Genomic DNA, 23,142 nt, shown 5'->3' with positions numbered 1-23,142 from the left:
CCTTGTTTTTCTCAATTATGAAACCAGGCATGGTGGCACACACCTTTAATCCAGAGGCAGGTCAGTCTCCAAGTTTGAGGCCAGCCTAGTCTACAGAGCAAGTTCTAGGACAGTCAGGACTACACAGAGAAATTGTCTCAAAATTTTTTTAATTATGTGTGTGTATCCACTGTGCACACAGCCACACCTGGGAAAGCCAGAAGAGGGTGTCAAATTCCCTGGAGATGGGGTTACTAGTGTTATACCCAAATCCGCCAAGTCCCAGCAAAAGCTCCATATGTAAACGCAAAGAGCCTTTATTTTAATCAAGTTTGCAAACTCAGTCTCTCTGCATTATAGTAGTAAAGGTGAGGGTGAGGGGGTTTCTGAGGTTTAGGAAACCTGATTGGCTGACACTTGTCTAGGGGAGTCCTGGTGTGTTGGCAAGTGATCCTGTCTACAGCAGTTGGAATGCTAGGCATTTCCTTTGAATGGTCTGTTCTTGGGTGGAGGTCGGGTAATCTCAGCTTGTGGTTCCTCCTACAACCATGCATTGCCTCAGGGTAAACTACTGAGACTCAGGCCTCCATTTAAATTTATTGATGGCCAGAGTTCTACTCTGGCAGGTGATAATGGTTGGAAATAAAGAACTTCCTTTGGGTGACCTGCCCATACTTAGCTTATGGCTGGTCCCCACAACTAGCAGGTCAGCAGCCCATCTTGGGACCCAAACTTGGGTTCTCTAGAAGGGCAGCAGTTGGTTCTTAACCACTAAGAAATCTCTCCAGAACCCCATTTATAATTTTAAAAGATAAAATAACTTCACCTCCCAAACATAATCTTGTAATAGCAAAGTGAGTGTAGCCTTTTTCAAACAGCCATAACAAAATGAAACAACTTATATGCACAGCTAGTTCGGAGGATGAGAAGCCTCATGAATTTGAGACTACCCTGGGGTACACAGTGAGATGCTGTCTCAAAAACCATTCGACAGTGATATGGTCCAGCAAGAAAGTAGCTGCTGCCAAGCCTGATGACTGTTTCTACAATCTGCATGGCATGAGAAAAGCAACTCACAGGTTGTCCTCTGAACCATACACAGACAGTAAATATAAAGACTCCTAAATAACAGCAAAAACAAACCTTTGAAATATTGAACATATTAGGGGAAAATTACTTTTACAATTTGCAACTTTCAATAATGTATCTCATTGGGGAACATCCTCCTATTACATTTTATTTCCTTGTGCCTACGGGGAGGGAGGGCGCATGTGGAAATCAGAGGACATCTTGTGGGAGACACTTCTTTCACCATGTAGGACCAAGAGAAGAATTGGGTCACGGGCTCAGCAAGAACACCCTTTACCACCAAGAGCTGTCAGCCCATCACAGTTCTTTACCCATCATCTTATATTCAACAAGTAGAAAGCCAGTTTCTCAGCAAGAATGAGTCAGCAAAGTTCTTCAACATGAGTGACTGGGGATTAGCTCAGTCAGTAGAGCATTGGCCTAGCACACAGTCATGGTTTTAAACTAGTGCACCAACTGAAACCGAAGAACCCTAATCCAGGCACTTGGGAGATGAAGACAAAGATCAGAAGCTCCAGATCACTCTCAGCTGTACAAGAGAGCTTGAGGCCAGCCTGAGAATGTAGACCCTTGCCAGGAAAGGGGGGGGAGGGAAGAGAAAATTAAGGGTCTAAAGATAAGGCTTCATGATAGAGGCTTGCTTACATTACAAGGTCCTGGCCCATCATCACCAAATCAAAAATACCCTTCACGTGCATTTTGATTAAATATCTTTATTTTTAAATGTCATTTAGCGTATATGTGTGTATGTTTATGTGTGCACGAGCTCCATGCTGCATGTGTGAAGGACAGACAACAGATTTTGGGAGTTGTTTCTCTCCTTCAGCCACAAGGGACCAAGGGATCAAACTCAGGTCCTCAGACTTGGCAGAAGCCTGTTTAGCCACTCAGCCATCTCACCCGTTTTTAAGCTCAAAAGTTTTTCCTTTACAGAGTTCCAAAAATAATACGAACAAATATTTGTATGTTTTTAAAGTGTACTCCAATGGTATTTTTGTCAAATTATTTATTCAGCCGCTTCTTTAGGTTCTCAAGGTGCTCTACACCAACATCTTGTAATTCAAGTACCAAGGCTTTATGTGAAAAAGGATCAAATAAAATAGTCATTAGGCAACACAAATCTATCAGATCTCGCTGACATTTTTGTAACCCTTTTAGGAAGTTTTGATATTTAAGAGGGTCTTTTTTTAATTGCTTCATTTCTGGTACTGAAAAGCCTATCATACTGGTAAGTATTTCATCTATAAAGTCCACATCTAGATAGGCGGTGCCATCAGAAACTTTTGCAGTCACACACCAGCAGCCACCGGAGCTTGAGAGATTCCCAGTCAAAGTGACAATAAATGCTTTGACTGTCACAGTGGTGACTTCCTTTGGCTTTCTGGCCATTAGAACAGACAAATAGATAAAGGGTGGAGAATGTAAGTCCATGTCAATAGAGAGATCAGTATTATTCTCAACTGATCTTGAAGAACAAGCCTGTAAAGGGGAGCCATTTTCATTAGAAACCTCTGAACTCTTTTCTGATAGACAGGTTCCTAGTTTTCTGTTTAACATTTTATTTCTGGAGCAATGTTCATCTGAAATGTCAATGTTTTGCTCTGTTGTATTACTGACTTCCAAAGTCTTACTGTCATCTGTAAAATCATGGGCTGAGAGTCTCTTATGATGGTCTCTCGCAGATGGACAGCTAAAAAATTTGTCTTTGTGAACTATTTGTTCAGATAATTTTTTTTCAATGCAATTGCTGTTTCCTTGTTTATTAATCAAAGGAGTGTGGTTCAGAGTATTAGGTTTATGTGAAAATATCTCTACACATTTATCTGTGTTTTTCTTCAAAGTTAATGGTTGTAATGCTTTTGTTTCCATCTGTTCTTTCTGGACAGTTTCCTCTAAAAGCAAGGCCTCCTCCAGTGAGAAGTCATCAAACTCTCCACTAGTGAAATGCACAGATTGGTTTGGCTTCTCCTTGTGCTTTAAAGAAATATTACATCCGGCCTCAGAACTAGGCTGAATTGTGGGAGTGGTAGTTGAGGAGCTGCCTGTGCTGAAACAGCTTCCTCCCGTGGGTGATGCATCACTGCTGGCTGCAGGCTCTTCACTTGCATAGAGACTTGCCAAGAGTTCTTCATCTGAAGGTCCTGAAACAGCATCCAACCCCCCTGAAACTCTGGGCACACTGTGATCAGAATTACTTGGTACAACTGAAACTGTTGGATCAAGTTCACCAATTAATCTTGCAAGTACTTTTTCTTGAGCATATTCTTCTGAAAGACCATCTACCTCACCCCCTAACACCTTCACATTTTCTGGTTTCAACAAGAGAACACCAAGACGGAATGAAATGCGTCCATGAACCAAAACTTTTGTACCTGGAGGAAGATCACCATGGAGAGCTGGAATAGACTGATACTCCATCCCTTGAATTTGAGTGACACCGTCCGTGAGCTGCAGCATCAGCATCCGGGAAGGCCTTGCTTCCCATGGTTTTGGAGTAATCTGTGTTTCAGCTGAAACTAGATCATTGGTTGTATTCTTTCCTCTCAGCTTTTGTATCTGGGAATACGCAGGCTGACTTACGTCAACCAAAGAATTGATCTGTAGAGCATAAAATCCATTCAGTTCTCCCTTTGGAATTTCTAAAACGTTATCAGGTAAGAGAGGATATTCCAAGTCTCTCAGGTCAGTAAGAAGCCATTGCTCCAACACCTGTTTGTTTATTTGTGCTTGGCTCAAATTAACATTATTATTTTCTTCTTGGATCCAATTAACACAAGCTTCCAGCCACATTAGAGGCACTTTAACATGCCATGTTGCCAAAAGCCAGGTTTCAACTCTCAATACATCACTAGTTAAACTCATTATTTTAAAATAGGAGCATACACATCCACCTGAAAACAAATAGAAAAGAGATTCAATAAACTTAAAGTTACATTTGTTTCTTTTAAACAAGAACATCTATGTCCACTTGATTCCCTAGGCTTAAAAACAGCACCTCTACCTCTCAAATCCACAGGCAGGCCTAATTACTTACCACACCCTTCACACCTTTCTCTCCAAAGGTAAAAACTACTTGACTTTCTACCCGGTCAACATGCAAACCTTACAAGTACTAAGAATGAGGAAAAACAAAGTGTCCGAGCGAGCTTTGTCGAGGCACAGGCTGCACTGACCCGAGTGTGATGCACTGACCCGAGCGTGACCCTTGACTCAGCACTGTCCGTCTGACAGGGCTGTTCAAAGGCTGACCGCGAAAGAAAGGAAGACAGTCATTACTATATCTTATTTTCTCAAAATTATAATCAGATTCATTTTCTATCACCCCCCTTTTTTTCAAGGTCTGATCATTTATTTGTTACCCTTAATAGACTTATTTTTGACTGGACTCAGACTCAGAAGTAGAAGCTCTCAGTGAGGACAGCCTTGGTCAGGAATTCTTCACGGCCTCAGGTGGGCTCACAGGCTCCTCACACCAGGCTGTTCCTCTCCACCTCACATCTCCAGATCTGCCTCTCTTTACAGTGCTCAAGCTGTTCCGCTTCTTTCTTTCCCATCTCTCCACCCCATATTTGTACACAGTAGCGGCTTGTGCCACAGGCAAGCCGCGTGTTGGGTGGGGTGTCTAGGTGTGTTCCTGCCTACTCTGCATCTGTGGTGGGTGGAGCCTATGTGTGTCTTCAAGTGTTTGTCCAACCCAAAGCTTCCAAAGAAATTAAATCTCTGGCCAACGTTAGACACAGCACGGCAAAACTGTAATTCAATATAGAGTTGTCCAGTCTCATAGCTGAACCACCACAACCACCAATGATGAGAAGTCAACCCAGCAGGACACGTCCAATCAGTTGTGGGTCTCCATTCTGCAGGCACTTCCCTTCCTCCTGGGCTAGGACATGGCTCTGGGAGTCACGATGACTCATATGGTGGTCAGTTTTCTCAAGGAAAAACTCGCAGGCCAACTAGTGCTTGTGTCTGTCGCTGATTCTCTTGATGAGCTGTGTATTTCACCTTTTCCCAAGGAGCAAGAACAGCAACTGCCTTCCATGCCTCCTTTGCACCTCACTTGACAGCGCTCTTCTTTTGTGTCTCTGCCATCTATCACTCCCCACCTCCTAAGCACGGTGCCTGCCAGGAGCTAGCACCGCTCTCATGCTGTCCTCACGGCCAGGTCTCACCTCACCAGGCTGGAATAGCACAGAGCTCTCATTCTTGGGAGAAATCAAGGCCCTGGCCGAAGCTTCCTTCAGCTGCCTCAGTCACTGCCGAGACCTGGAGCCTGACGTTCTGGTTGCAGTGGTTACTAAGGCCATCATGAGTCTCCAATAATCATACTCTATTAATTTAAATTTTACTTAAATAATGTTCACTAGGTTCTTTTGAAAGCTATAATTAACTTCGTATTTTAACAATTAAAATTTATATATCTATGGTTGGCCACCTACCTCTCTGGGCGGATATTGAGAAGTCTTACTTGTTTGTTTTCTTAAATATTCTCAACTGTGCTGTCAGTAATACTTAAATCTTATTTTCTCAGCAGGGTGGTGGTGGTACATACCCTTAATCCCAGCACTTGGGAGGTACAGACAGGTGGATCTCTGTGAGTTCAAGCCCAGCCTGGTCTACAGAGTGAGTTCCAGGACAGGCTCCAAAGCCACAAAGAAACCCTGTCCCAAAAAACCAAAACACAACAAACAAAAAATAAACCTCTCAGTATAATAATAGCAAAGTACTAAAGACAAATCTCTCTCTCTCTCACACACACACACATTATCTGTTCCTTCTAGAGATAAAGACACTAAAGAGACAGAACTTATTTAAGGTTTAACATGTCCATAAGAAAACTTACTTCACAGAACAGCATGAACTCTGAGGACAGGATTTCAAGCTAGGTGCCCAGTGGATTACTCGAAGCCTCTACAGCAGAGAAATGACCCTGGGAGGAAAGACAAGCAGCAGTAAGGATTCTAAAACAAATCAAAGACTCATTGTCCTATTTCTATGAATCTAAGAGTATCATCGTATAGTTCTAGGGATTCCTTAACAGTCATGGTAAAACGGAAACAATATAGGCTAGAAATGAGCAGGAGACTCTCTGTGAGTTCAAGGCCAGCCTGGTCTACACAGTGAGTTCCAGGACAGCCAGGGCTCCACAGAGAAACCCTGTGTTGTTGCAAGGGGAAGGAAAAGGGAGACTAGGGTGAGATAAACAGAAACAAGCTGTTGAGAGAAAGTTACTCTTTTTAGACCTCTTTCCTCATTTCATTTCTAAACTTAATGGGTTGTGAAAGTACAGTAGAAGAGAATTAATAAATTAGTGCAGTGTGTGATGGAGCGGTTCAGAGGAAACTGTAACATACTACCATCACTGTGTCTGGAGAGAGTGCACCTATACCACGGTACCCATGCAGAAGTTTGCACAACTTGCAGGAGTTGGTTCTCTCCTACCAGGTGGGTTCTGAGGACAAAACTATGGTTTCAAGCTGGGTGGCCAGAGCCCTGATCTACCGAGCCACCTTGAAAAAGGCAAGCATAGCAGAAAGTTTAGCCCAGGACCCCACCTGCTTTTGGTAGGACACACCCCCACTCCTATAGAATTATATTACCACAGTCACAGCAGGTAACAGCTCAGAAGGAAAGGCTAGCTAATTTCCCGTTAGCTGATAGACAAAGAACAGCCTCAGAGTCTTAAGAACTCCTCAATACAGGAAGAGAAACAACTCTGGAAAAGATCTTAAACTGAACGTTAACTTGTAACACACATTCTTACTTTCTAGAACCAATATTAAAAGAACAATCAGAGCAAAGCATGGTGGCGAATGCCTTTAATCCCAGTACTCTGGAGGCAGAGGCAAGTGGATTTCTGTGTTCCAGGACAGCCAGGGCTGTTACACAGAGAAACCCAGTTTCCAAAAACAAACAGGAAAACACACCCAATTAGAAATAAAGATAAAGGCAAGAACAAGGTACAGCTAGCTCTGGGGCCCTGGGTTCAATCTCCAGGATTTACGAAAGGAGAAAAGGGAAGACTAGAGGAAAAAGAAAAAAGATATGAGAACAATCATGTCAATGTTCATGTTTTTATATTAGAGGGATTTTGAATGTTATTTAGAAAAAAAATCTGTATCATGTTCATGAAATAAAAAGCTGTGTAATCTTAGATTTTTTAAAATGCTTGGGCATATGCACAAGTGCAGGTGCCAAAGAGGCGAGGTGTCAGAGCGCCGGAGATGAGTTAAACTCCAGCCCTCCAGACCCTGAAAGTTTTTTCTTTCTTTTCTCTCTCTCTCTCTCTCTTTTTTTTTTTTTTTTTTTTTTTTTTTGAGACAGGGTTTCTCTGTATAAGTGCCTTGGCTATTCTGGAACTCACTTTGTAGACAGGGCTGGCCTTAAACTTGGAGATCCACCTGTTTCTGCCTTCCAAATGCTAGAATTAAAGTGTGAGCCACCATACCCAGCTCTGAAGAGGTTTTTAGGGACTACTTAATGACATGAAAATATGTTCATGTTTTCTTAGTTATAGTAGCCACATACAAAATTACAGAACTTAACCCTCCCTGGTTTTACGGTAAGAAAAAAATATTTGAATTAACCTTTGTGCCTGACAGACTTGGCTGTCCGTGTAAATCTTCATTCTAAATTCCAACTACTGGGAATGAAACAGAAGAGAACAAAGTAGGAAGGTTCCATTACTTGTCACTAAAGCTTAGGCATAGCTGGCTCAATGATTAATTTTCAATCAGCTTCAAATGTTTTTAACAAGAAAAGCAGCATCCCTAGATGGTGTATGTGACTCCCAACCAATAGCTGAGATTCTAAAGCACCAACAAAAATCTACATCCACTTTACGGGTATTATTTAAAAACCGGGCCAGCAAGATGGCTCAGCAGATAAAGGTGCCTGCCCCTAGTGTAATGACTGCATCCATCACTACTGTCCCACAGTGGAACAGAGCCAACTCCACAAGGCTGCCTCTGGCTTCCACCTAGTCTCTCTCTCTCTCTCTCTCTCTCTCTCTCTCTCTCTCCCTCTCTCACACACACACACACACACACACACACAAAACGTAATTAAAGCATTTACTCTTTAAATCCACTTTAACTTGTTAAAGACTTCAAAGAATTTTCGAATTTTGAAAAGGTACTTCAAAAAAATCAGGGATGAAAAATTGTTATATTGTCTGGGCAGTGGTGGCGCATGCCTTTAATCCCAGCACTCAGGAGGCAGAGGCAGGTAAATCTCAGTGAGTTTGAGGCCAGCGTGGTCTACAAAGTGAGCTCAAGGACAGCCAGGACTTGTTACACAGAGAAACCCTGTCTTGGGGGAGGAGGGATGTTATATTATGGTTGACATAAAGTAAGAATAATAAGAGCTGTCTGTGCATCCTCCAAAACACAATATAAGGAAACATGAAAGAAAATTTCATTTAGGAGTCTACAACCCAGCTGTTATGAGGCCTTGGCTATGGTTCTCATCCTCAGTACTTTTTACATTCTGTGTGTGTGTGTGTGTGTGTGTGTGTGTGTGTACACATGCAAGTGGGGATTAGAGACAGAGAGTCGGTTCTCTCCCTCCACCACGTGGATTCTGGGGACAGAATTTACATCATCAAGCACGGCCTCAGCACAAGCACCTTTACTCACTGATTCCTCTCATACCCACCCCCACCCCACCCCCTCCATGTTTTCTGTGTTTGTTTTGTTTCTTGAGACAGCCCTTATCCACCTGTTTCTGCCTCTCAAGTGCTAGGATTAAAGGCAGGAACAACCACACCCATGAAACGAAGATAACCACAACTTTCTCAAAGTACTGTGATAGCATTTAACTGCCAGCACAAAGTCTGGCATACAGTAGAGAACTCGGGATATGGTACCTATAGTATTTTAAATATTATTCCAGCTAGCTCCTGTACAGTTACAATTATATTAAATCCCAGTTCAGTAATACTGGCTCTAAAACATTCGCCTATACAATTTAACCATTAACCCCTGATGAACCCGGGTGTCACTAAATGAAGAGACTGGCACAGTGCCCAAATCCAGGGCCATGACACCGAGCTGTATATCCAGTCCTGAGCAGGGGTTTTAATAATGAAAACGTCCAACTTCAAAGAGAAAATGAAAGATGGAGACGAGGCAAACTTTCAGTTACTCAAAGAGGAAACCTATAAAGACAAAACCAAACGAGTATTGCTGAGTTTAGAGAAAGTAACTTTCCACTAGCGTCTACTCGAGATAGTTCCAGGAGTTTCCTTGGGATTCCCACTCATCATTGGTTACAGGGAAGGAAAAAAAAGGCGCAACAGAAATACTAATTTTAGCTGGGTGTGGTGAACATGCTTTTAATCCCAGCCCTTAGGAGGCAGAGGCAGGAGGATCTTTGAGTTACAGAGTGAGACCCTGTCTCAAAAAACCAAACAATTAAAAATTGTGGGTCAGGTGTGGCACCCCTTTAATCTCTGCATCTGAGAGGCAGGGGCGAGGTAAATTCCGTGGCAGCCAGGGCTACAAAGGCTGTCCCAAAACCTTTCTTACGTCCACCCGCACTTCAAGCCTCACCAAATCCTCAATTCCCAGTTTTCGTCTGCCAAGAAAGTAAAAGATAACGCAACGACTGTAAATAGCGCTCCTTAGAAAGATGCAGGCATAGATATCCTGAGATCATTCAAGGGTCAGGCAGGACACAGGTGGACCAGCACGGAAGCTGTTAGGGCGGCTTCCAGAGACCGACATCTTGCCGTCCCAGCAAGAGTCTGGAGCAGGGGGTGAGAACGGAGGAAGTACCGAAACCGGCCCTTCCCCAGGTCGGGCGGCCACGCCGCCTGCGAGCTTCCGGCAGAAGGAGTGCTGCCCAGACGCGCGGGGGCCTATGTCGTGTTCTGCGCTCTGCATTTTACGGGGCCAAGGCGAAAGTGACTTGGGTCAGTTACAGCGACGTGAAGGCCTCGCCAGGCAGGCGCCCCTTCCGGGCCGCGGCGTCCGCCCGCCCTCCCGCCCGGACCGGGCCGTTAACACAGCGGGTTTCCCGGGCCCTGCGGAGGGGCGCGCAGACCCGCGGCGCTGGGAGCGAGCGAGCCGCGACGGGGAGCTGTGGAACCCCGGCCGATCACCGACCTGGCCATCCCGGCTCGTGTCGCCACAACCGTGGGCTCTCCAGCCCGGCGAGGCACCGCCGCGCGCTCCCTCTCCCGTTCGCGGGCTCTGTCCTCTCCCCGTTTCCACTTCCTACCGCCCACCTCGCGGCGCACGGCCGTCCCTCCTCCAGACCCGCAGCCACCCCCTCGGGGCTCGCAAACGCCCTGGCACCGCCCCCTCCACGGCACACGTGAGCGACCGTGGCAAATCTCGCGAGAGCGCCGTCCCCCTCTTCCCCCCCCCACCCCCTCGCGACAGAGTGCGCGAACGGGAGAGGAGGAGGGCGCTTCGGGCGACAGCACTGCAGACGCCATTATCCTCTGTGCCTCCGCTGCACGGACGTCGCCGTCGTGCTCGCCTCCCGCTCGCCTGCGGCCCCTCACGTAGGTGTCGGAGGGGACGGGGCCGTGGGGAAGCGGCGGGTCCGGGAAACGGGCGGGCGCCGCGGGACGGCGGGTTGTTCGGGCGGGCGCCCCAGCCCTGGTGGGTTGTCCCAGGCCCCGCGGCCTGCCAGCCCGAAGGGAGTAGCCGGCGGGAGGCGGGGTTCTGGGCGCCGTCATTGACGCGGCCGGGGGCCAATCGCCGCGCGCTCGCGCCACCGCCGACGCCCGGGTAACCAATGAGGCGCGGCGCCGAGGCGGGAGGGGGTGGGTCCTCGGCCTCTGTCTGGAGCAGGGACCGACCGTCGGAGGCGGCGCGGTGCGGCGGCCAGGAGGCAACGGCGGACTCGGCGCGGTGAGCCCCGGGGGGCCGGGCGAGCGGCGCGCGCGGCGGGGAGTGGGGCCGGAGCTGCAGCTGCGGCGCTGCTGTCGGGAAGGGCTCGGGCCGGCGCTCTGTCCCCCGCCCGCCGGGGAACGTTGCCCGGGCTCCCCTCCCCCACGGCCGCCATTTCCCCGAGCGTGCCTCTGCAGTTGGCGTGCGCGCCGCTGCTGCCGCTGCCGGAGACTTCGAGGAGCTCGTGAGCGGAAGCCCGGGGGTCGGAGCCGGGGGCGCCCGGGGTGGGAGCGGCGCGGGGATAAGGGAGTCCCTCCTCGGCCGGGACCCCGATGGAACGGGAGCCGCCGCTTTGTCTCGGGCGAGCGGGCGGGCAGTGGGGGGAGGTGCGGGGGCCGAGCTCGCGGGCCCGCGTGCTGGGTGGGTGGGGGAGGGGGTCTCGCGCGCGGCGCCGCCTAGTCGCACGTAGTCGCCATTACGCGGGCCGCCATTTCCTGTCGGATCCGGGTGAGGAGAGAGGGAGGAAGGCGGGCGCTGCTACGCTAGGCCACCGGCCGAGCCCGGGAGGGGAGGTCCGGGGCGGACCGTGGGCAGGGGGACGGCGCGAGCTTCCGCGCGGCCGATCCCGCTCGAGCGAGCGGCTTTCGGGGACGTGGGCTCGACTCTCAGTCGACCCTGCTGTCGTCCGCGCCTGCATCCATTTGCCGTCGTGGCTGCAGAGCGAGCCGAGCGGCGGGTCCCCGAGCCGCCCTTAGCGACGCTAGCAGCCAGCGCTCGGGGGTGGAGGAGGCGTAAGTGAGATTCGGCCTCGGCTTTGTTGTGCTTGCCGTTCGCTTGGTACGGCCACGAAAGGACCGGACCAATTGTGTCGCTTTGGCTGCAGTCTTTAAGAGTTGTATTAGAGGTGAAATTGTTGGGAATTGTAGCCTTTTTAAAGCACCGTTTACAATCGTAGTGAATGGTGGTGGTTGAAGGCTTTGCTGGAGAATGGCGCTGGTTTGAGTCTGGTCGGGGCTTTAGATTGCTCCCTGTGGACGTTAAAAGCAGCTTGTATTTGCCGTTATATTTGTAAACTTGGCAGATAACATTGAAATGGTGTCATTCGCAAACAGCCACAATAATTTCAGTTACTTACTGGTCTTACAATAACACTGATTTTGTGCTACGGTGCGGTCTTTCCCAGAATTAGTTTTGTGAACAAAATCTTAGGGCAGTTGACTTTCCAGTTGTAATGAAATGAAGTGAGTTGTTGAGGACGCGATTACTGCGTTCTTTGAGGGAAATCCTTCATTTCGTGGTAGTGAGTTGAGCTGTTGCGTTTCATTGAGACAGTCCAAAAGCAATCCATCACACTTATTCCCCGCCTGAATTTTTTAGAGTAGGAAGGAACAGCCGCTTCCTCAAATCAGACTTACAACCCAATATTAGTATTGAATAATAAAAGGAAAAGCAAAGTTGATGTCAATTCAGCACTGCAAAGCTGTGTGTTCTGGAAGCAGTCCCTTTTAAAGATTTTAAGTAAAATAGTGTTTGCTTTTTCCAATAAGCCAAATGTACTAGCTTCTTTATTTTTTTACAGGTTGGTGTATCCATTTAATTCAAGAAAATGGAGACCGAGCAGCCAGAAGAAACCTTCCCCAACACTGAAACCAATGGTGAATTTGGTGAGAAGATATTTTAATTATGAGAAATTTATGAATATATTGTTAGTTTCATTATGACAATAGCTTTATGTGTGTGGTGTGGTTACCTCTTAACATAAATATAATTCCGTAGTTTTGAGATTCTGTTAAATCTTGGATTTTATGAACAAGAAGTAACCCTGTCTTGCACAGGTAACAACCAGTACAAATTGTTTTCATCCAAATTTTTAATTTTTTTTTTTTTTTTTTTAGTATTTGTTATTATCTTTGTCGCAAAGGGGAAAGACCAAGAAAACAGTGGGGACTTTATAAAGTGTATTTTAAAATACATTTACTTGAGGATATTTCTAATTCAAAATAATGAACTTAATTTCTAGGTAAACGCCCTGCAGAAGATATGGAAGAGGAGCAAGCCTTTAAAAGATCTAGAAATACTGATGAGATGGTTGAACTGCGCATTTTGCTTCAGAGCAAGGTACAAATACAACTTTTTGACATTTGAATTTTGGATGTTTAAATTTTGTCGTTAAAATTACAATATTTCATTCTAAGCCCTAGTTTGAATCCCGGGAATGCTTTTAGAACTTTCCACATTGAATGAAAGTTTGAAAGATTTCATTGGTGAGGCTGGCCTTAGCTCTTTATTCATCTGTCTTCTGCCTTTGATTGCTGGCAGAACAGATGGACACTAACTATGAGTTAGTTGGTTTGCCTCTTTATAAGTAGACTTGTGAACTCTGGCTAGTGCTCGAGTTCTGAAGGTATGAAAGCCTTATTACAGGGTCACCACAGATGGCTCTGAAGAGTGAGTGGGACTCTGGGCATTGGTAGTTTTATTCCCCTGGGGAACTAGTTTGATTTTGGTTACCTTATAATTTTGCTCAAGTCACAGTATAAAAGTATTTGCTGAATAGATTTTTGCCTGGTTTTCACAAGATAGCACTTGTAAAGGTATTCTGTACTTTCTAGGAACTTTACACTCAGTTTGGTGTTCTAAATATTCCAGAGATGTATTGTAAAAATTACTCTATGCTCAAGTAGTGGAAATCTTGGGTTTCCCTTCATTCCGCAAATAGATTCCCTGTCCGTGGTGCAGACTTCATTGTTAAGTTTATAAAATACATGGGAGGAATACTAATTTTATGGAATGGCATCAGTATTTTTTTTCTTTCAGAATGCTGGGGCATAGTGATTGGGAAAGGAGGCAAGAACATTAAGGCTCCTGCGTACAGACGTAAGTATTAAACTACTAAAACCATTCGTTGTCTGTTTCTAGAATTTTTAAAGGTTCACATCTTAGAAATCACTAGCTACAAACCATTTGTAGTAATTAATGGTCGTGTAGAGGATTCCTACTCTTTTTAAAAGCTCTGATGGTGGAACATATATAATTAAAATCTTTTCATTTTATAGGAAGGCCCTTAAATTATACTTTTCAAATAAGACAAAACATCTTAATTAGAAATAGACAAAGTGTGAAAACCCTTAATTGCATCATTCCTCGTGTGTGTGTGTGTGAGAGAGAGAGAGGGAATTGGTATTACTCAACGCCATTGTGGATGGCTGATGAAAACAACCTTTATTTTCTTTTAATAAATACTTTCCATTCTGTTCCACAGCTTGCAACATAGAGCTAATGTTAACTATTTTTAACATGAATAAAGAATAATCTTGCCAGTCGAACTATCTGCCTAAAATTTGAGTCTTCATAATTTATAGTGGGTTGACTCTGTGATTAGACACATTAATGTTGGCAGCACCGGAAGTGTGTGTGTAGTTCTAGACCTTGATTACACCAAAATTTCCTACTTATCTCAGTAAAGAAGAGGCGATAGCTGTGTGGAGTATCTAACAGTATTTCATTTCTTCTCGGTAACAGATCTTCGTGTTTCTCTTTATTGCTATAAACTTTGAATTTTGTTTTGATTTTTATAAGCCTGCTTTGAGATACAGGATTGTGTTTGACACCTCATGAAACCAAAACAGTCTTACTAGTTGGGGATTTGGTGTGGGGAATTTGTGGTTTGTCCTTGAAACTCTTCTTATCCTCTTAAATTCAGATGTTCGGTATATATACTGGGTTATTTCCCCATTTTCCCTCAAGAATTTCAGTAAAAACTTTTGAGTCATGACAGGTTTTTGTGTCTAACCCTCGACGAGCCAGCACTGCTATACTGAAACATTTTTAGAAAAAACAAAAACAAAACTGAACAATCAATTTAAAGGTCCTTAAATGTTAAGAAGGGCACAGTCAGGTATAGAGAAGTCCATTTTGTGTTAGTCCTTCAGAACAACTTAAGCTTGTTTCATTAATTGAGAGTAGTGAGTAGATTTTGTATTAATTAAAATTTATTGAGTTCTTTTCCCCCTTTCCCTCGTCCTTGTTTTTTTTGGCCATATATCTCCGTTGCCATGTACTGGATAGACTTACCCCTGCGGTTGCCACCATGACGTGGCCCATCCGCACCCGGAACGCCCATGTGAAAACCCTGGTTGGCTATGCCCAAAAACTGTGCTCGTGCCAAACGGTACAATACTTGACAACTTCTGATTGAATGCCCATGCCCAATGCCAACATCCACGAACGCCATGACCAATGCAGTACAATGCCAGTGTTTCAGTCCCAGACAGCAGTGGCCCCGAGCGTATGTCCCAACAGTTTATGCCTCACTGCCTGATTAGAAAGAGAGAAATGTATTTTATTACCGCCTTTATATAATTAAATAGTATCCCCTTTAGACGTGGTATTTGTTTTTCAAGTTTTCTGTCTTATTTTCCCCATTAAGTCCTTTTGTCACTGAACTTTTACCGTGAGTTGCCCACCCAAAACGATCCCACTAATTTTATTTCAATGGAAGGAGCACAGCTTCAAGTGTTGCATATTGCTGCATTTGTAAATCAAACTGTTACCACCAATAGTCTCTCGCTCTGTCTTTGTGGCCCACCTTGCTTCCCAACATTGTCTGTTCATAATGTTTCTGATGAAACGCTAACTGGTTCACTTTCCTTCACTTCTCATTTGTATTGTCTTTGTTTGTCTTGCATTTGTATTTGTTTCTTGCAGAGCCATTAGTAGGTCTAATTTCTAACTGGTATCCATAACCTTACTCCAGATACAATGTTCACCACTTGCATATTCCTCCACTTTACCCAAGAGAAGGTGTGCCAGTATTACCAATGTAACAGCGAGGGTGTCCTTAACTTGGTGGCGGGGAACATGAGAATTCAACTCTGCTTCAATTCTGGTCGATTATTGCCACTTAATCTGAGCCCTTCCAGCAGCCCATTCTCTCTGTCTTTTCTCTCTCAAAGTCTTCTAATAATGTTATGTCTGTATTGGGCATAAAATAAAATGCATGTACAAAATTCATAAATAGGTTACTTTAAATGGGGACTATTAAGTAAATGTGTTGTTACTTCTCTAAAAGATGACAAATCTGCTGATGACAAAACTCATTTTTCTTTTCCACCTTTTTGTATTATGTGGTATTTGATATTTGGCAGCATACTGAGTATCAGTGCTGATATTGAAACGATTGGAGAAATTCTGAAGAAAATCATCCCTACCTTGGAAGAGGTAGGTTTCTTTTGTTATAATAAAAAGATGTTGGACAAGTTGAGGGTCGGTGTTTTAAGTTTTATTGGAGTGTACAGAGGGACAGAAGAGAAACTGAACAGTTCTGTAGCAGCAAAATCATTCATAGTATATAACATTCTCTATTTGTCTTTAAAATTCAGGCTGGCCACTCCTGGAATAGTAAATATCTGTGGTCATGTATTATGATTTAAAGGCCTTGATTTTAGGGTCTGTTTTCTTAAACTGACAATGTTGAAAAATAAAGGGCAGTTCTTTGTTGTTGTTGTTTTTTTCCTTAATTGGGAGAAAGGGTTTGTATACAGCTCAGTTGCAGGGTTATAGTCCCATCTAAGGTAGTTTTAGCTACAGGAACTTTCATAGCTCTTCTGTAGATAGGAAGCAATGAATCCATGGGTATGGCTCACTTTCTGTATTAATATTGGCATTAAGAGTCTGAACATTTATTTACTGAGTATACATGGAGAAAGGCTTTTACTATTAAATAAGTTGTTTTCTGGATTAGTAATATATTTTAAAATATGTTGTAGTAGCTTTACCAATATATGCGACAATAGCCTGATCACGCTAGACACTTAACCTATTATTCTTATTTTTCTACTTTCAGGGCCTGCAGTTGCCATCACCCACTGCAACCAGCCAGCTCCCGCTCGAATCTGATGCTGTGGAATGCTTAAATGTATGTCATAGTGCCATTGAACCCCACTGAAGTATGGAGCCTGGCCCATAGGATCGATTTATTTTTAACATAGTGTGCTTTTCCCATCTCTATAGAAAAAGGCTTAAAAATATGATATATGAATGGTCTTACAACTCACTGTTGACCCTGCTCCATGCTGCAGTGGGAATTAACTACATTTGCAAAGTGCTTTGCAGTCATTTTTATTATGGTGTTATTTGAATGTTAATAATTTTGTGGTAACAGCGACATGCTAAATGGCTGCAGTGTGGGTATGGTGTTGCAGGACCTGAAAATAAAATAGTTTTTTAAGGTGGTGCAGATTGTCCTTTTTGGGCCTGGCTATTGAGGATAATAAGCACATAACTGGTAAAGTTATTGAGATACAAATTCAGGTTGCTTACTGCAGCGGTGCATTATGTTGTGCTTAAACATAAGCTGATAGTGTGTCGGGAAGAGACTTATAAGAGAGTAAAATTGTAAATTTCCCCCTCCACAGTATCAACACTATAAAGGAAGTGACTTTGACTGCGAGTTGAGACTGTTGATTCATCAAAGTCTGGCAGGAGGAATTATTGGTGTCAAAGGTGCTAAAATTAAAGAACTTCGAGAAGTAAGGCATTATTTTGTTCTGTTCTGTTCCTTGCTGGATTTCATAATTTTCTATGCAGAGTTGGTTCTTTGCGCTATCCCAATGATAGATAACCCCATTGCTATTTACTTGGATCTTAAAGTAACGAAACTAAGTTGTTTTGTTCAACTTTTATCATTTCTAGGCCACTGTATGTTTGACCACATTTTTTTATATTGGGAATCATTGGGTTCATATGTCTGAAGTAGGGAGCCTGGATGTTGTTAACTTCCTCTGATGAGTTTTCTTTCTGTGAATGTCTTACAGAACACTCAGACAACAATCAAGCTTTTCCAAGAATGCTGCCCTCACTCCACTGACAGAGTTGTTCTTATTGGAGGAAAGCCTGATAGGGTTGTAGAGTGCATCAAGATCATCCTTGACCTTATATCTGAGGTATTGGGAGATTCTGTTTGCATTCAGTTTATCACACTAATAGAAATATGGCAGTATTTAATTCGGCATTTTCGGGGTTTATATTGCCAGCTTTAATAATACAGAGCTTTTGGTCCTTTATGCAAAAGTCCTTACATATTGCCTGCTTCTTTCAGACGTATCTGGGGTAATGATCTTAGTAATTTTGAAATCCATTCTGTCATTGCCTCTTCCTATCTCTGCCTCTATTACCTTTTGAGACTGGTTAATTAATAATTGCTGATAATTAATAATTGGAATGGTTTGATAAGACCAAGGCTCTTCAGTCTTTAAAGTACTTTGTTTCTGTTTTTAGTCTCCCATCAAAGGACGTGCACAGCCTTATGATCCCAACTTTTATGATGAAACCTATGATTATGGTGGTTTTACAATGATGTTTGATGACCGCCGTGGACGTCCTGTGGGATTTCCCATGCGGGGAAGAGGTGGTTTTGACAGAATGCCTCCTGGTCGGGGTGGGCGTCCCATACCTCCCTCTAGAAGAGATTATGATGATATGAGCCCTCGTCGAGGACCTCCACCACCTCCTCCTGGTCGTGGTGGCCGGGGTGGCAGCAGAGCTCGGAATCTTCCTCTTCCTCCACCACCACCCTCCCAGAGGGGGGTAAGTTTTAGCTAAACAGCAACATTAAAAGAGGCTGCAGTAAACGGGATTGTCTTGGTGCAAGGCTAAAATTATTACAACACGTGTTATGCTTACAGAGATCTAATGGCTTACGACAGAAGAGGAAGGCCTGGAGACCGCTATGATGGCATGGTAAGAATTTTGATTTATAAGGGGGGGTATGTGTAAGAGACCTTTTAATCAAATATTTTGTGCAAGATTACACAGCCATCTAAATAGTTTGATATTTCTGTGTAATACAGGTTGGGTTCAGTGCTGATGAAACTTGGGACTCTGCAATTGACACATGGAGTCCATCAGAATGGCAGATGGCTTATGAACCACAGGTTGAGTATTAATAATGTTACTGTAATTATCAGCAATATAATTTGCCTATTAGAAATGGTTCGTGTCCGTGCTCCCTGACAATTTCTAGATTAGAAATCTGCTTCTAAATCTTTAGTTTGTTAACTGGAATAGCATGGGTGTGGGTTGATATAGGGAGGGGGGGAGTTTTTTTTTTTTCTAAGCTCTGGGTTTTGTTGGCTTTTGGGGCTTTGTTTCGTTTTAGGAATATTGAAATAAGTAATTTTATTTTTCTTTGTTTTTAGGGTGGTTCTGGATATGGTAAGTTTCTTCTTTGTGAAAACAAACATTGTTTTATACTTGTTTTTCCAAGAACTTACTGCTCATTATTTAAATCAGATTATTCCTATGCAGGGGGTCGTGGCTCATATGGTGATCTTGGCGGACCTATTATTACCACACAAGTAACTATTCCCAAAGATGTAAGTATTTTTAATTCAGGGAACTTTCATTATTTTTTGTTATGATTGTTGCTTCTGTAAATTTAGCAAAGACTTTCAATTTATGATTGATCATATTTAAGGATTTATGGGGAGTATATTAAATCTAACAGCAGATGATACCATTAACATAGGTGGTTTGGATTCCTTATTAGTTTGTTAAGGAAATGTTAAATTATAACATAATCCAAAATATAGTTCAGAAATTTAAGACTGCCATTCTATGAAGTTGCTACTCTTGATCATTGATAAGGGATTAAATTTTTGTTAAAGTTGTCATTAAGCTTGTATTTAAATCTTTTTAGTTGGCTGGATCTATTATTGGCAAAGGTGGTCAGCGGATTAAACAAATCCGTCATGAGTCAGGAGCATCGATCAAAATTGATGAGCCTTTGGAAGGATCTGAAGATCGGATTATTACCATCACAGGAACACAGGACCAGATACAGAATGCACAGTATTTGCTGCAGAACAGGTCAGTCTGAGCTTCCGTTTGTGTTAGCATATGCACACTAAAACCTTTTAAAGAGCTCTTCTTCCCAATTGATTTTTCTTTTAGAAACCATGGTGTTTCCGTCACCTGGGGACTCTAACTTCTTAAACACCTTAATTAATAGCTCTGCCTTGATTTTCTTCTGTTTTCTTACTAAAAATGAAGACATTCAATACTAATCTTGCTGGAAGAAGCCCTAACCAAGCAAACTTCTCATTTCTCTGGTGAAAACTGCTGCCAAAACCACCACTTGTAATAAATTATACAGAGCCTGTAGAAAATGTAGAAGAGTCATTGGATGTTGGCCTAGTTCTGTGTGGAAGACTAGTGATTTTGTTGTTCTTAGCTAACTAAAACGACAACAAATCACAGTCTGCCATATGGCACAGGCCACCTCTGCAGGACATGATGGTGCTGGAAATCGCAGCATTTCACACCTGCCTCGCATGCCTTGTCCTTTCTACCAAGGATTAACAGCTTCTAGTCTCATCTTCTTACTCTGCATTACTGTCTAACATTTCTTGAGTTACATTGCTTTAACTTAGAGTTGCTAGTGCTCTTTAAAGTTCTTCTAAATGTAATGGACGTGTTTATCATTTTAATTTAGCATTGAAATTGTCTTAATGTTGATTAAGATGTTTCGAACAAAAATTCTAATTCGTACTTTTTTTTTCTTTTCTTTTATAGTGTGAAGCAGTATGCAGATGTTGAAGGATTCTAATGCAAGATATTTTTTCTTTTTTATAGTGTGAAGCAGTATTCTGGAAAGTTTTTCTAAGACTAGTGAAGAACTGAAGGAGTCCTGCATCTTTTTTTTTATCTGCTTCTGTTTAAAAAGCCAACATTCCTCTGCTTCATAGGTGTTCTGCATTTGAGGTGTAGTGTTGACAAGATGTATAATGTTTTAGTTACTTACAGGGTTGGGGGGAGGGCATGCAAAAACAAACATTAAAAATTTGAAACCGCAGCAGAGTGAGTGAATTTAATTTTTCTTTATTGTTGGTGGTTTTAAAAAATTTCCCCCCGTGTAATTATTGTGAACACCTTGCTTTGTGGTCACTGTAACATTGGGGGGGGTGGGACAGGGAGGAAAGTAATAGTCCACATGTCCCTGGCATTTGTTCAGAGCAGTGTGCAGAATGTAATGCTCTTTTGTAAGAAACGTTTTATGATTTTTAAAATAAATTTAGTGAATCTATTTTTGGTGGTCTTTTTTTTTGTTTTTTTAAGGCAATTTTCAAATGGTGGTTGAACTTTCCAGCCCACCCCTAAACTAAACACTAAGTTTGATTTTCAGCTCCTCTGTTGGATATAAGTGCACGTCTTGGACATAGGCAAAAACACATTGGCAATTTCAGATTCGGTGATTTTCTTAATGGTTGGAAAGATGTGGCTTGATAAATTTCCATCACATATTCATGCTTATAATAAGCTTGGGATTTTGTTTGTTTTTGCAAATGTTTGCCACTACTTTTCAGCAGTTTTCTATGTTAATGGGGAGAACTAAGGTGGGAAACAATATTACAAGAGTTAACCATCCTAAGTATATGCCAGAGGCCTAATGGGCAGTGAGCTTTATTAATCAGAGTAACACTTGGTTATAGAAGTGATGCTGAGTAAAATCTGGTTATTTTTGTTAGATAATTTCTCACCTATAGACAAATTGTCAACCGCTTTAGTGTCTTGTTAGTTGAACTTTGTAAAAATATATATATACTTGTTTTTTTCCATTGTATGCACAATGAAAGAAAAAGGATGTACCATTTCTGTCGTGTGTTGAATTATGTAGGAAATGTTTGTGAACGATTCAAAAAAAAATGGAAAAAGTTCCTGTGGATGTTTTGTGTAGACTTGGCATCTGTATTGGTAGTTCAAAATCCACATCTTAAATAAACTTCCATGATGTTAGTTTTGATGTGTGCCCAATTTGAAAGGGGGTTGACTGATACATACAAAATTTGTTGACTTGTTCCTCTTGTAAGGAAATACAGTAATCTTAAATTACATGGGATTTTTTGCGTGTGTGAAATGTTCCAGCACATAGAGACATTCTGCTTAAGGGTGGCACAGGGAAACAAGTTCTTTAGAGAAGCTGCTGATACTAGTTAGACCTCAGTGCTCGGTAACTGCAGAGTAAAGAATAGCTGGCTCTGTCTATCCTCAGAATAATTTGCTTTCAGCTCCAGTAAATTTGAGGTGACATCATAGCTTAAGTTTGAAAATGTTGGGGTAGAGATGTGAAATGGGCAGGGTCTTCTAGCACACGTTGAGTAGTGCTTGCCAAAGGCTTTTTAGAGTGAGTTACTAGCTTTGTGGGAGGGCACATATATATATGGTTTTGTTAGGGAACCATTAAATGAATGCATTTGCAAAACCAGCAAGAAGTTACCTGAGATTTGCATCCTAGGCAAGACCTTGCCTTGGCATTTAAGTGAATTTAAGGTTTGGGATAAAGCAAACCCCTCCCCCGCACCTGAGGAAAATCAGTACCAAATTGCTAATGATACTGGAGGGAAGTAACCTTCATTTCTAGGCTTTCAAAACATTAGTGGAAGAACACTATTCTTTTAGGTTTGCTTTTTAGCATAATTTACAACATAAATACATGAATACCTTGATGCCCTTGGAAAGTGACACTGATTTGAATGCAGTTCTGGGCGGGATAGATGTTTCACCTAGGGGTTTCAGGACTAGGATGTCCACAGGGATAAAGGGGTGTGTAAGTTGGTAACCTGTCAGCTAGGATTGTACATACCTGTAACCCAGGACAGAGGGGTCACAGAAGGGTTAGGCCAGCCAAGGTACCGGTACATACTATACGAAATTGTCAGGAATTGTCAACCGCTTTAGTGTCTTGTTAGTTGAACTTTGTTAAAATATATGAGTGTATACACACACACATAGTAAATGGTGCGTTAGATTTCTTGAGGTTGGTATGTATGTGCCTCCCTGAAGGGGTTACACATGGGGTGGGGACCAGAAGGTTTTCTGGCTTCCTTGAAACTGGCTGTGCAATAAATCAAGTCACCAACTGGCTTTCTTCCTCCCTAGTACAATTTCCAGGCTCCTGCCTGGCTTTCTGTGGGGTTTTGGGAACCCTAACTCATGGTTTTATAACAATCATTTTTCACCAACTGTTTGTACCAGCCAGTCAAGAATATGCTTTTTTTTATTTTTTTAAAAATATTTATTACGTATACAATATTCTGTGTGTGTGCCTGCGGGCCAGAAGAGGGCATTAGACCTCATTACAGATTTTGTGAGCCACCATGTGGTTGCTGGGAATAGAACTCAGGACACCTCTGGAAGAGCAGTCAAGTGCTCTTAACCTCTGAGCCATCTTTCC

The 23,142-nt window shown here is 43.0% G+C and overlaps 2 protein-coding genes across 3 annotated transcripts; one reads left to right on the top strand and one right to left on the bottom strand.

The window, feature by feature from the left end:
- Window positions 1-1,765: 1,765 nt before the first annotated feature.
- On the bottom strand, window positions 1,766-10,206 carry Rmi1 (RecQ mediated genome instability 1). Of its 2 annotated transcripts, XM_038334769.1 has the most exons (3): window positions 10,176-10,206; window positions 5,912-5,998; window positions 1,766-3,959 (listed from the first exon to the last, which is right to left on the bottom strand). In XM_038334769.1, exon 3 carries the CDS (start codon window positions 3,928-3,930, stop codon window positions 2,071-2,073), a length of 1,860 nt encoding a protein of 619 aa, XP_038190697.1. In that variant the 5' UTR covers window positions 3,931-3,959; window positions 5,912-5,998; window positions 10,176-10,206; the 3' UTR covers window positions 1,766-2,070. The 2 variants fall into 2 exon arrangements, with proteins under 2 accessions (XP_038190697.1, XP_038190696.1); XM_038334768.1 differs by lacking the exon at window positions 10,176-10,206 and having other exon boundaries at window positions 5,912-6,704.
- A 242-nt stretch (window positions 10,207-10,448) lies between these two features.
- Hnrnpk (heterogeneous nuclear ribonucleoprotein K) lies at window positions 10,449-21,704 on the top strand. The gene is given in 17 exon segments (XM_038334264.1): window positions 10,449-10,579; window positions 12,490-12,574; window positions 12,931-13,028; window positions 13,728-13,787; window positions 15,156-15,198; window positions 16,057-16,130; window positions 16,756-16,827; window positions 17,327-17,440; window positions 17,726-17,854; window positions 18,189-18,482; window positions 18,484-18,497; window positions 18,596-18,650; window positions 18,761-18,844; window positions 19,109-19,124; window positions 19,203-19,285; window positions 19,609-19,778; window positions 20,484-21,704. Coding segments are annotated over 16 exon segments (1,398 nt in total). The 5' UTR covers window positions 10,449-10,579; window positions 12,490-12,516; the 3' UTR covers window positions 20,518-21,704.
- The last annotated feature ends 1,438 nt before the right edge of the window (window positions 21,705-23,142 follow it).

Source organism: Arvicola amphibius, chromosome 6 (assembly GCF_903992535.2).
Source record: "Arvicola amphibius chromosome 6, mArvAmp1.2, whole genome shotgun sequence".
Lineage (NCBI taxonomy): Eukaryota > Metazoa > Chordata > Mammalia > Rodentia > Cricetidae > Arvicola > Arvicola amphibius.
Note: the sequence above shows the minus strand (reverse complement) of the source record. Positions and strands in the feature narration are given on the sequence as shown.

Coding starts and splice junctions, on each gene's coding strand:
- Rmi1 (XM_038334769.1), bottom strand. CDS start 3,930: ATGAGTTTAACTAGTGATGTATTGAGAGTTGAAACCTGGCTTTTGGCA.